The sequence below is a fragment of the Panthera pardus genome, unplaced genomic scaffold (assembly GCF_024362965.1).
Source record: "Panthera pardus isolate Hobbes unplaced genomic scaffold, ASM2436296v1 HiC_scaffold_2, whole genome shotgun sequence".
Classification (NCBI taxonomy): Eukaryota; Metazoa; Chordata; class Mammalia; order Carnivora; family Felidae; genus Panthera; species Panthera pardus.
This window is the reverse complement of record NW_026526765.1, coordinates 32,845,340-32,859,687: the sequence shown is the minus strand read 5'-3', so window position 1 is coordinate 32,859,687 and position 14,348 is coordinate 32,845,340. Positions and strand designations below refer to the sequence as shown.

At 39.3% G+C, this 14,348-nt stretch overlaps 1 protein-coding gene across 1 annotated transcript; it reads right to left on the bottom strand.

Annotated features, from left to right (window-relative positions):
- Positions 1-1,793: 1,793 nt before the first annotated feature.
- Positions 1,794-14,010, bottom strand: CARD6 (caspase recruitment domain family member 6). Its single transcript, XM_019464255.2, has 3 exons — positions 12,887-14,010; positions 11,235-11,792; positions 1,794-5,023 (listed from the first exon to the last, which is right to left on the bottom strand). The coding sequence occupies exons 1-3, from the start codon at positions 13,167-13,169 to the stop codon at positions 2,778-2,780; spliced, it is 3,087 nt and encodes a 1,028-aa protein (XP_019319800.2). The 5' UTR covers positions 13,170-14,010; the 3' UTR covers positions 1,794-2,777.
- Positions 14,011-14,348: the final 338 nt, after the last annotated feature.

Here is a 14,348-nt window from a genome sequence, read left to right as displayed (position 1 = left end):
ATACCCTCCAGTTCCATCCACGTTGTTGCAAATGGCAAGATTTCATTCTTTTTGATCTCTGAGTAATATTCCATTGTGTATATATACTACATCTTCTTTATCCATTTGTCAGTCGATGGGCATTTGGGCTGTTTCCATAATTTGGCTATTGTTGATAGTGCTGCTATAAACATTGGGGGGGGCATATGCCTCTTTGAATCAGCATTTTTGTATCCGTTGGATAAATACCTAGTAGTGCAATTGCTGGCTCCTAGGGTTGCTCTATTTTTAATTTTGTGAGGAAACTCCATACTGTTTTCCAGAGTAGCTGCACCAGTTTGCATTCCCACCAGCAGTGCAAAAGAGTTCCACTTTCTCTGCGTCCTCACCAACATCTGTAGTTTCTTGAGTGGTTAAAATTTTAGCCATTCTGACAGGTGAGAGGTGGTATCTCATTGTGGTTTTGATATGTATTTCCCAAGAGGGAGATAATCTTAAGTAGGTTCCATGCTCAGCACAGAGTCCGATGAGGGGCTCGATCCCACAACCCCTGGGATCATGACTTGAGCTGAAATCAGGAGTCGGACGCTCAACTGACTGAGCCACCCAGGCACCCCAATGAACTTATAGTTTTATAATAAAGAGGAAACAGACTTATAGGGTCTCACAACTATAGTAGGATTTCTCATTCTCTTTCCATGTCTCCTCAGTTCCTGCTCCAATGCCTTACACATAATATATGCTCAATAAATAAGTGCAAGAGAAGGAAGAAGGGAGAAAAGAGAAAAGGAAGGAAGAATGAAATGGAAAGGGAGAAATCTGTTAAGTGCCATCTGTTTGCCCCTCCAGGTTCACTCTCCACCCTGCTCTGAACCCTAAGACTGATCAACATGAACTGCCTAAGTGGGTTCCTTGTTTCCTGGTTTCTGGTTGGCTTTGGCCAAGGGGATGGACCATCAGATCGGGTGTGGAGTAAATATTTATTCCCCGGAATCACTCCCTGTGGGTCACTGTAGCCTGCTGTCCCCCTCAACCAGCCAGACCCAAGACCCTTCCCTACACAGCTCTTCTGACTGGAGAAAGCACTGCCCCCCTCTCTCCCTTCAGATCTTGGGGTGACAACGTGCCTCGCACTCACATCCAGTGTGCTGCCCTCTCTTTTACACTGTTTATACCTCTTGTCCAGCCCTTTATAAATAGTCCCATTATTAAACTCTCCTAAAGGTGTCCGATTTGAATGAACCACATATGTATTGCCATGACCCAAACTGACACAGAATCTGTTGGTAACAAAGAGCCCAACAAGTTCTCTCCTCCAATAACTAATCTTGAAGAAATGTTCAGAAAAACATTTTTAAAACATCACTAATATTGCTCGTTTCAAAAGTTTAAACAACAAAAAGATTATTTTCATTGAGAAGCTCCACTTTAACATCAAAGATTTTGTAGTTATGATAGTTACGCTTTTTCTCTTGAAAAGACAAATAGAAAAATCTACATGCATAGTCCCTTCTTTCTTCATCCTTTCAATAACCTTAGATTTAGCACCCTCTAAATACTCAATATTAATTGCTTAAAACAGGCACAAATGAAGGATACCTATTATAGTATGAGAATGTTCTCAGAGATTAGTTATTCCTTTTTAAAGATCATTTCTTAACTATGCATCAATATGATTTTTTTCCCTTGGTGTCCTTGAAGGCAAAAAAGAAGAAAAAAAAAACAAACCCAGGAAAGACAAGCAGGGTTATTTTAGTACTTAAAAATTAGTATTAATTTTTCAAAAATCAAAATCCAAAAACCAGAGGTCTTAATCCAATTTACAAATCTTATTATTTTATTTCTACATCTAGTGAATTTTAACATGAATCTTTAAAGTGACCTTTTAATAATATTTGATGTCATTTACAATTAAACTTTGCTTAAATATTCTAAATTTAATACATTCCTTTTACTTATCCTTCTAATTAGCAGAACTTACCTGTATGTTTAGGATAATAATGAATCCAATGAATTAAAATTGTAAATTTTGTAAATCTTAAGTTCTGTTAAACATTGCAATGCTTTTTACAAGCTTTGTAAACCTATCTTAATCTTAAAAAGTCACAACTCTAAAATTAAAAACTCAAGTATACATTTTAAGTTGGAATCTTGAGGACAATATATAAGATCCTCTAATAAGCCAAATTATCTTAACTATTACAAACATTTTAAGTATAAAACATAGTCAAATCATACCCAAGTTAATGCAAAATAATTTATATCATTGGTTGTTAGTTCATTATTTCTATATGTAAGGGTCAAATGAGAGAGTTATATTATCCAAGCAAATTGGAACTATTATCACAAGTAAGTTGATTTAAACATCCCCCAAACAAGGTTATCTGCTTAGTGGCTGATATTGACCACAAACTTTTGACCAAGACACCTCTGGAGCAGCCAACATTTAGAGCAATTTTTGTTGCAACAATCAGGCAGCCTGAGCCTTATTTTATGGGGTGGTCTCAACAGCCCCATTCCTCGGATTCAGGTTATATATCACCTAATACTCGAGGTTGGATTTAGTTCATTTATTTACTCCTCGATTCTACTCTTAATTGTTTCATATTTTTCCTGTTGGAAAAAATCATTCTTACAAATGTTTAATGATACCGTTTAGGTTGTGTATATCTTTTCTTTTTCTGTGTCATGCTAGTAATAGTGGTCTCTTACCATGACCACCACTCTTCTTCAGGTTACCACATGAGAGCAATGGTCTGGGTTAAGGATACGTTTCATAGCTCTCTAGAGTAAGCACTTTAATGTTTCCCAGCCTTCTTGGGCCCTGCTCTTGCATGGTATGCCTTAGCCTGTGCAGGACTAGTCTTAGATGACTTGGGTTGAATGGCCCTGGGCTGAGAAGGCTTACACTGGGAGGACTGGGATGGGCATGGTTTGGGCTGAGTGGGTTTGGGTGGAGAAGGTTTAGCGTGGGAGGGGTGGCACTCAGTGGGTTTTGTTTGAGTGGGTTTGGGTTGAGAGGGCACAGGTTGAGAGTGTTTGACCTGGGATGGCTTGGGCTGACTCGGTTTGAACTGAGAGCTGGGTAAACATTTGCTATTGGACCTTTGGAAGGCTGGATTTAAAGACCCATCCTGTGTCTTCAGTTTGGCTCCTTGATGAGAGGCAGGCCTTAAAGGTTTTTTTGTGGCTCCTGCTGGCTGAAAGGCCTGAGGGTAAAAACCTTCAATATGGGATGTTGTTTTCATAGGTTTCCCAGGTGCCCTTGGTGGCTGTGTTCTATGGGTGTAGCCTTGCTTAGGCTGTGACTTCCCAGCTGCTTCTGCTGGCTGCAGACCCAGGGAGTGGGAGTGACCTACCTGGGAGACCACTACCCCAGACCTTTCAAGAGCTCCTGTTGTCTGTGGTCTCCTGGACCAGGCGTGTACATGCTGAGACACAGGTCTTGGTAGTCCTCCAATTGTTTTAGTCATAGGATGTCCCAAAGCAGTTCTTGAAAATTTCGTGAATCTTTCAGGTGAATAAAATCTCTGGGGCTGGAAGTACCGAAACCCAAAACTTTTACCTTGACCATAGGCCCTTGTTTTCTGAAAGGGCCAGGGACGGAACCACTTAGACCTCTGCTCTGACCAAAAGTGGGAGCCTGTAACCCAGGGGGCTTTCAAAGAAACATGGTTAAAGTTCCCTCCAATTCTGGTTGGTAAAGGACAGTTTTCCAGACGAGGCACGAATCCTGGGAGGAGGTAGAAATTCTGGAGATTCTGGCTAGCCCCAGATTCTCCAGACATCACAGCTGGATTTTCACATGAGCTTTCTGACTGACTGGGTCTTTGTTGTCTCTCATCTTTAGCTGTTCCAGACAAATTTTCACTAGGGGGAGTTTGAATCCCCTGAACGTTCTCAAAGTCTTGGTCTACCTGGATTCCCAACTCCCTGGCCAGGGAGCCCATGTCCTCCACAGACACACATCTGAGCGAAGAGGACATCACTTCCTGGAGAGCAGCTTGAAGACCCTCAATATTCTTCCCTCTCTCCCCAGGTGCCTCCCCCTTCCAAAACAGTAGCTGTGATGGCTTCAACTTCAGAGTCGTCTGGAAAAGCTGTGTCTCTTCACTCTCCTGGGCCTGGGGACTGAGGACAAAGTAGAATCTCTCGGCGGCAGCTTCTCCTAAAAACATTAGCAAGTCCCACTCCTTCTCACCTAGGTAGTCAGTGAAAAAAAACACAGCTGAGGAAACTTCCATCAAGAAACCAAACTGTGTCCAAAAACTTTCTAGATCTCCACGAAGGTTGGCCAGAGCAACAGGCTTTTGGAAAACACTAGGATTTTCCATTAGACCATCGCTATCAGGAAAATGCCACATTATCTCTACCAGGCCGTCAGAGATCTGCCGGGGAAACACCGGGCCAGTAAAATCCTGATGGAGAAAGATTTTGTGTGATTTTAGTTGGTCAGAGACAAGCAGTGTGTTGAGGATTCTGGACTTGGAGAAGCTACAGTATCCTAGGCGCACAAAAGAGATGACAGGCATCTTCATGAGAGTCAGGCACTTTTCTGTATCCCCTGTAGGCCCTCCTGAAGATTGTGCTGACCACTTCTTCACAATGCCCTTCATGGCCCCCAGCATTAAGATGCTTTTGCTGTTTTCTGCATCTGGCAGGAGCAGGGGAAGAGCAAACCGGCACTGATACATGTTTGACATGACCTCGCGTTGCAACGAGCTGTCTGAACAGAGCATAGATGCACAAAGAACATCAAAGGGATTAATGGTTTGTATGTCTCTAATTTCCAAATTCTCTACTCCAGTCAGCAGTTCCTCTTTGTTACCCTCACCCAGAACCTTGTGTCTGAGGATTGTATCTCTGGCCGTGACATCCAGCGCTTGAACTTTCATCAGGAAATTCCAGGCTAAGTCTCCTGGAGTCTCAGGTGTCCACATACATCCTCGATCTAAGGAGAATTGTTTAACGACATCTGGCAGAAGCTTTCTGCTCCTATCCATGTTCAAACATGACAGGACATCTTTAAATACCTTTTTTCTTTCTGCAGGGAAAAAGATATTCAGTGAATGTCACATTCAGAATCTAAGCTACCTTCACTGACTTTTAAAATTAGGTAATTGACTTTTTCATTGTAAGAAGATGGAATGATACAAATATAGTGAAAGTTCCTTTTTGCCAGTCTGCCAATTCCATTTTCCTTCTAAGAGATGCCAATATGTTACGTATATTTGCTTCCCATCCTTTTTCTATGCAAGTATATAGGTAATGCATGAACACAGAGAAATATATCATTTGGTTCAGTGGATGCTATTTTATTTTTACATAAATCATATTATCCTAAACAAATGATTCTTCGACTTCGTTTCACTTAATGGTATTCTTTGCAAATTCTTCTAAGTCAGTTCATACACAGATTGACTTAATTCATTTTTAGCTAATCCATCGTACTTCATGATTTGGATGGACCATTACTTATTTAACCATTGTCTACTGATGGTCATTTAGGTTTTCCAATTTTTTGGCTAATGTTTGTATGCAATGATGAAAAACCTTGCTAATATTCCATGATATGCACACGTGTATGAGGAATTCTCTAGGATGATACTGATTTGTTTTTTTTAATATTTTTTAATGTTTGTTTATTTTTCAGAGACAGTGTGTACAGGGGAGGGGCAGAAAGAGGGAGACAGAGGATTCAAAGTAGGCTCCATGCTGTGAGCACAGAGCCAGATGCAGGGCTTGAACTCAAGAACGGTGAGATCATGACATGAGCCGAAATCAAGAGTCTGCTGCTTAACTGACTGAGCCACTCAGGCACCCTGAAACTGGTTTCTTTTTTTCTTTTTCTTTCTTTCTTTCTTTCTTTCTTTCTTTCTTTCTTTCTTCCTTCCTTCCTTCCTTCCTTCCTTCCTGTCTGTCTTTCTTTCTTTCTTTCTTTTTCTCTTTCTCTTTCTCTCTTTCTGGTTTTTAATTTCTTTTTTTAATATTTATTTATTTTTGAGAGAGAGACAGACAGAGGATGAGTAGGGAGGGCAGAGAGAGAGACAGAGAGACACAGAATCCGAAGCAGGCTGCAGGCTCTGAGCTGTCATCACAGAGCCTGACACTGGCTCAAACTCAACAAACCCCAAGATCATGACCTGAGCCAAAGCTCGACCCTTAACTGACTGAGCCACCCAGGTGCTCCTGATTTCTTTCTTAAATGTATCTCTTGCTACAGTTTGGAGAAATGAAAGATTTTATGTCCATTAAAGTTTCCTCAGAATTTATGTGCTGTACCTACTTTCTCCTAATCTCCCATTTCCTAATATACCTCCTAACCACTTCTTGGGAATACAGAGATAGTGCTTAGAGAAAGAAGGTCAGAGAGCACTTTTTTTTTACTCCTGGTAGTATTTACTCCTGGCAAACGAGCATAAGCTTCTTGGATCCCCTATAAAATTAGCCTGGTAAGAAACAACAGAAGTGAGAGAAAGGTATGGATTTCAAGGATTAACAAAGATAACTAAGAAATCCTTGGACAGTCTAAAAGTTGCTTCAAGTGGAATATGTGTTGGGCTAAGAAGGTAAGGGAGGAGTTGGGGCTAATAAAAAGGGTTCCCAGGGGAGGCAGTGAGAGGCTAGGTTTCAGGAAAGCTTTTAGGTCCTGCTCTTGCCTATCACCTATTTTGCCTTTGGACAACAATCCTCTGTTTCTTCAGCACAAAAACTGGTACCCACACAGCCCAGGCCAAGTACTGACAAGGTAAGGACTTGTTAGTCTTTCCTGACTACTACAGAGCTCATCTGGATACCATACCCAGAAACAACAGAGTAAACAAATCTTATACAGAGCAACAATGATACAATCAACAAGCACAAAAATTGATAAAAAGAAAAAAAGTTAAGAAGCAATAATATCTAGAACCCAATATATGTTTGTAAACTTAAAATTTATGGAAATACCCCAGCTAAGGCAAAAAGAAATGATTTTAGCTGCCACCTACTGAAAGGAGATTCTTGAATTTGAGTCCAATGTATAAAGCCTTAGAACCCATGGAAGAGTAATAAAAACTTTAACATATATGTACTTGAAGTGTCAGAAAGAGAGGAGGGAACAAGTGGGACAGAAATATATATTTAGATAAATAATGGCTGAAGATTTTCCAAATTTGGTTAAAAAAATTTTTACAGATTCTGCAAATCCTAAGGGGGATAAAAACAAATAAAATCATATCTAACTATATAAGAGTTAACTGCTAAAAAAAAATTTTTTTAGGTAAAAAAATAACACTTATAGGGAACAATGATAAAATAACTGTAGACTTAGCATCAGAAACAATGGAAGCCAAAAGACAGGAATGGCATCCATAAAGTGCTGAAGGCAGAAAACCTGTCAATCTATAATTCAATATCTAGCAAAAATATCCTTCTGGAATGAAGGCAAAATAAAGACATTTCTCAATAAGCAAAAAATAAGAGAATTTCCCACTAATGGACCTACACTAAAAGAAATTTAAAAATAATAATAATAAATAAAAATTCTTCAGGCTAAACAGGCTAAACAACATCACATTAAATCTTAGATCTTCAGGAAGAAAGGGCACAGGAAACGGTAAATATATGGGTTCCCGCCACGGGATGAACTCAACTGTAAGCTGGAAGGGAAGGGAGCTGATTGCTATAGTCTATACACAAGTTGACCTTATACAGTGCAAAGCACACAAAGCAACACCACAAGCCTTCTTGAGACTTAGATTTGACACTGTGATTTTTTTTTTGTCATGAATTTTAACATAACAAAAAACATAATGATGTTTCCCCTTTGAATCAGATACATTTGGTTTTTTTTTTTGAGTTCCTAGCTGCATAGACAAACAAATATTACAGAGAAAAAGACCGAGTTAGCCTCATGCCTCCAGCCAACTAGACTGGATTGGTTAGCTACTAGAATTACATTGCCAGTCAAAACTACATTATTACTGAAACTTTCCTTGACATGTTTTACTAAAGGTGCTAGATTAATTGCAAAAAATAGCCCCAATTAATGGCTTTCTGGATATATTTTGGATTTCTGCAATATTACTTTGTAAGAAGTGGTATCTATTTTTCCCCAACTCTTGAATCTGTTTTCCCCAACTCTTGAGTATGTCACAACTGTCTTTGTGTGACACACTCTGGCCAACAGAATGTGGCAAAAGTGATGGTGTTATGGGTTGAATTGTGCTCCCCCCCCCCAAAAAAAAATTGTGTTGAAGTCCCCAGTACCTCAGAATGTGGCCTTATTTGTAAACAAAATCTTTACAGAGGTCAAATTAAAATGAGGTCATTAGGGTGAGCTCCCATCAAGTATGACTGGTGTCCTTACAAAAAGGGGAAATTTGAAAACAGAGACATGCACAGAGGGAAAGTGATTTGAAGACACACAGAGAGAAAATGGGCATTTAAATCCAGGAAATAACTGAGGCTACCAGAAACTAGAGTACTGGAACAGCTCTTTCCCTAATGCCTGCAGAGAGCCTTGACCCTGGTAACACCTTGGTTTCAGACCTCTGGCCTCCATAACTATGAGACAATAAATCTCCCATTGTCCTAAGCTACCCCTGTGTAGTGCTTTCTTGAGCCCTAGGAAACTAATTCAGATGGCATGATAGTACTAAATCTAAGCCTTCTCTTCTGTCTCTTTCTCTCTCTCCCTCTTGCCTTCTCTCATACTCCTGTGTCCTCTCTGTAAGAATATGCCCCATCTAGTCCGAGAATAAGTCCAGACTAGACTGCCAGAAGACGACAGACTAGTCTATAGCCAGCTGACCACAGACACATGAGAAAACTCAGGAAAGACCAGAGGAACTGCCCAGCCAACTACAGACACATGAATAATAATACACACTTATTGTTTTAAGCAACTGAATTTTGATAAGCTCTATTGTTACACTAAATAACTGACATAGAAAAGAAGATCATACAAAGTAAACAGTAACATGCAAGAAACACATCATAATATTAGAATGTTACCTATAGAATAAGGGGAATGGGGAATAAAGAAAAAGGGAATAAAAAGACATGGGGCTTTTCACAGTATAATGATGATACTATGCAGTGAATAATTAAGTCAACCCTATACGATAAGTGAAATATGTAAATAAATTTTAAAAATTAAGAATGAGGCCTAGGGCGCCTGGGTGGCTCAGTCATTTAAGCATCTGACTTTTGATTTTGGCTCAGGTCTTGATCTCAGTTTGTGAGATAGAGCCCCATGTCAGGTTCCATGCCAGCAGTGCAGAGCCTGCTTGGGATTCTCTCTCTCCCCCTCTCTCTGCCCATCCCATGCTCATGCTCATGCTCATGCTCATGCTGTCTCTCTCTCTCAAAATAAATAAATAAATTAAAAAAAAAATGAGGCCTAAAAATGACTATGGATTGGGAAGGTATGAGTGAGGGTGGAACAAGAATTGTGTTGTAAATGGAATATTACTCAGCCATTAAAAAGAATGAACTCGTGGGGTATATGGGTGGCTCAGTAGGTTAAGTGTCCGACTTCGACTCAGGTCATGATCTCGTGGTTCATGAGTTTAAGCCCCACGTGGTGCTCTGTGCTGACAGCTCAAAGCCTGGAGCCTGCTTTGGATTCCGTGTCTCCCTCTCTCCCTCTTTGCCCCTCCCCCACTCATGCTCGGTCTCTGTCTCTCTCTCTCAAAAAGAAATAAACACTAAAATATTTTAATTAAAAAAAAAGAATGAAATACTGTAATTTGCAATGACATGGATGGAGCTAGAGTATATTATGCTAAACGAAATAAGTCATTCAGAGAAAGACAAATACCATATAATTTCACTCATATATGGAATTTAAGAAACAAAACAGATGAACATATGGGAGGGGAGAAAATAAAAAATAAAAAAGAGAGAGGGAAACAAACCACAAGAGACTCTTAACAATAGAGAACAGATTGAGTGTTGATGGAGGGAAGTGGGCAGGGGATGGGCTAGGTGGGCGATGGATATTATTAGTAGGGCACTTGTTGTGATGAGCACTGAGTGCTGAATGTAACTGATGAATCACTGAATTCTACTCCTGAAACCAATATTACATTGTATGTTAACTTACTATAATTAAATAAAAATTTGAAAAGAAAAAAAAAAAAAAAGAATTGTGTTGTAGGTTAAATTATGTATCCCTCAAATTCCTATGTTGAATGCCTAACCCCCAATACCTCCGTGATATTATTTGGAAATAGGGTCATTGCAGATATAATTAGTAAAGATGAAGTATTAGGGTGAGCCCTGATCCAATATGACTAATGTCTTTATAAAAAGGGGAAATGCACCCCTAGAGAACCTAGAGACCTAGGGACCTAGAGAAATGCACCCAGGGAGACAAGAGGGATATTTTTACAAGCCAAAGAATGCCAAAGATGTCCAACAAACTGCCAGAAACTAGGAACAGATTCTTCTTTACAGCCTTCAGAAGTAACCAACCTTGATTTCAGACTTCTGGCCTCCAAACTGAGACGCCACATTTCTGTCGTTTATTGTTTAAGCTACCTCCTTTGTGGCACTTTGTTACAGCAGCAGTAGCAAACTAATACAAGGTGTGATGAGGAGGACATTACTCCTCTCCTACCTAGAACTGGATGATGGATCCCCACGATTTGGACTGAGTGTGAGACAATAGCTATGTTTCTTTCCCTTCTCTGCTCAGAAGTTGGTGATATTTATTTTCATAGCCAATATCTCTCCAAATGAAGCATTTCTAACATTTTGAATTTTCATTCAGAAATATTCCAATTCAAAATACCAATATAATTTCCCTTATCAAGATGATAATTTATGACTGGATCAAGCCAAGTACCAATATTTTGGGATCTTATCCAATTATTATAAGCTCCTCTCTGATTTTCACTTGAGTAGTTAGGCCCATAATCTCCATATCCCTCTGACTGGTCACAAAGGCACTAAAATGACTTAAGAGGCTTAATTTGAGGCTTAACTTGAGCAAAGTTAGTGGTTAGCAACTTATATGTACCATGGAGGTGACTGCAGAAACCTGTAAGCTGACAGTCAGTATTTATTTTTGCTTATATTGTCCATCATTTTGTAGGGCCTAGGTCTTCCTCTCTGTCAAACCCACCCATAAGGAAATTCCAAATTAGAGAGGCATAAGGAATTTCTGAGTAGCTGCTTTTCTGGTGCCTTTCCTTACCCCTTCCCCCATTGTGTCGTGGAAACCTAAAAATAAGTTGTGGCCCAACTACCACATAGTATGGCCATACCTTCCATCCTTTTCTCCTCCTCCGCTGCGAATGACATGCCAGTTTCGGAATCCTCATAACTCTGTTCTTCATCAGAGAACTGTGTGGTCTCTGAATATGCAGCGCCCTCTTCGCCATCATAAATACCGTGCTCTGAGTCATTATAATCCTCTTCTTCCACAGAGGTTTCTCCATCTTCAGAGTGTCCAACAGATTCAAAATATTCCTCTTTTCCTAAGTACAAAGAATCATCTGGCTCCTCGTATCTCTGTCCATCCTGTAAATACTCAATGGTTGCTGGAATTTCGTATTTAACGTTCTCAACTAAATGTGGCAATATGCCTTTTGGTGTGTTGTATTCCTTCTCATTTTCCCTTGAGGACCAAGCAGCTTCCTTAGAAGTAGTTTTCGTGTCCCTGAAGCACTCAGAAATTCCCATATCCAGGTGTTCTTTCTCTTTGAAGGACACTGTGATTTCAGGATTCTCGGGCTGTTTCTCTCTGGAGGAAAAAACATCTTCTGAATTCTTGCTTATCCCGATAGCTTGAAGAGGTTCTATATTCTCATGTTTTAAAAATTCTGAAAAGCACAAGAAAGTTGGGGGGGGGGGGTATTTTGTTTTTTCAAATTAACAAAAAAGACCTCGAAGCATCATCTCTCTTCTTTATTTCAAAACTGGAGGATAAGAATACCTAGCATCTCCCAGACAAATAACAAGTCAATTGTCATTCTTTCTCTCACTGGAAAAAAATCAGATCACATTCCTACCTTGCTCAAAAGTTTGGCTCTTCATAGCAAACTCAAAGAGTACATGAGTGAAACAGAAAATTTGAATCCTATGAATAGTGCTGACTTGTGGATTTACTGTGACCCAAAACCAAGTCAGATTTCCTAGGGCCATTGCTGATGAAATCTGATCCTAATAATTTCTAATTGGGAAGCAAATAGCTCTAATTTGGAATAGTAAGTTCTAGAAATAATAATATCTATTTCTCTAAGCACATGGGTCTTGTCCTACATTACAGACTGTTAACATGAACCTTTTTGGCTGAACCTCTACCTCTCTAATACCTCTTGAAATAATCTTCAATATTTTTTAGATTTTTAGAAAAAGGAGCTACATCTGTCTCTGGTAGTAATGTACAGAGTCACTAAAAAATCCATTCTGGAAGAATTACTCCCTATTCTGCCACTAATTATCTTTAAACATTGAAGAATTAGCATTTGAATTGTTTCAGAAGAGTAGGCTTCTGCAGGTATTCTTATCACAGAAAAAAAATGAAGTTACTGATCCACCATATAGGTGTGCTACAAAATCACTTTTCTGATATGTCCAAAATGGCTATACTAAGTGAAAGATGCAGCATTTGGTCTTGGGGTTGTAAAATATCCATGAATTTACTTATTGAATAATAAGCAGTTTATACTAGCACTAAAAAACTGCAAGTTTTGGATACAGTTTGAACAAAAACTTATCAATCCCCTAAACCAATAAAATACATTGTTCCCTACTTTTAAAATCCTGGACACTTTTCCCCTTTTTCATATGCTAGTGAAAATTATCTCCAGTAGAAAGACAAATGAAAACAAAAGGCAATAATGTTCTTTTTTCAGGGAATCTGCCTTGTCACTCTTACTCTTAGCCCCCAAAAAAGTACAGAAATCCAACTTACCATTTTGTAAGCCACCAACAGTAGCTGACTCTGGAAAAGTACTAAGTAAACACTTGAGAAAATGCTGACAGCTCACCTCTCCCCTTTTCTGTACCAAAATTAACAGCTTTCGACTTTTCTTCCGGGGATCTGTAACATTCTCCAGAGTCTCATACTCTTCCTCAGAAATCAGCCCCCGAGAGGTTAACGAATCTAAGACAGAATCAGGATCGTGTTGGAGGATTTCAAGTAACTTTTTTCGTTCTTTTTCTATGATCTCTGAAGGAACACTCCTGGCAGCCATTGTTCCTGTGTCCTCTAGACCAGGAAATGGATTTTGAAACCGTTCCAATAGTAAACAAATACAAGTTAAAAAAAATGGCAAAGAGTAATTCTATTCAGCAAAGATTAAACAGGTCAAAGATATCTAGCATCGGAGAGGGCAAGTACAAACAAGTGGGGGGTGGGGAGTGGAGCCAGCCCTAAACCCAGCCAGGCCTGCCTCCCTATAGATTATTTATCTGCTCTTTTGCTCACCTGACTCGGTCTCATTTTGACTCAGCCCCAGTGTCAATTCCTCTGAGAAGTCTCTCCTGAAATTTAGTTTGGACTAGGTATTCCCTGCTCTGAGCTCTATTCGTGATAAGAATGCATTGATTAACTCTTTCTGGAGAGAAATCTGGCAATATGCAGCAATAAATAAATAAATGCTGATAGATAAAAATACAAATTAAGGGGTGCCTGGGTGGCTCAGTCGGTTAAGTGTCTGACTTTTGATCTCAGCCGAGATCATGATCTCAGTTCCTGAGCCTCATGTCATCAGGTTCTGTGCTGGGCACGGAGCCTGCTTGGGATTCTCTCTCTCCCTCTCTCTGCTCCTCCCCTGCTTACACACACACACACTCTCTCAAAATATATAAACACTTTAAAAGTAAAAAATAATACAAATTTATACCTTTCAACTCCACAATTTCACTTCTAGAAAATTTCTTAAGGAAATAATCAGACAAAGGCCCAAAGATACATGTGTAAGAATCTTCATGACAGCATTATTTATAATAGCAGAAAAATTTTAAATAACCAAGATTTAAATAAAGTGGGCATTTGTGGAATAAATGTTGATACATCAACAGTGAAACAGAAAAGAACAGCTTACAAGGACGAAAGCAGGGCATCTGTCAGGCTTAGTAAAGCATGCGACTCTTGATCCCAGGGTCATGATCCTGATCCCCACATTGGGGACAGAGTTTACTTAACAAAAAATATATACATAAATAAGTAAAAAGGATGAAGTGAGTTATACATATTGACAGCTAGTAATAGCCATGATATATCATTATGAAAGACAGCAAGTTAAGATCCCATTTTTGTTTAAAAAATTAAAATGTGCATAGCATACATATATTATATGCATATGTAGATATAGATTTAAAAGAACACAGTCAGGAGAGAGATAGCCCAATGGTAACACTGGTTAACTCTG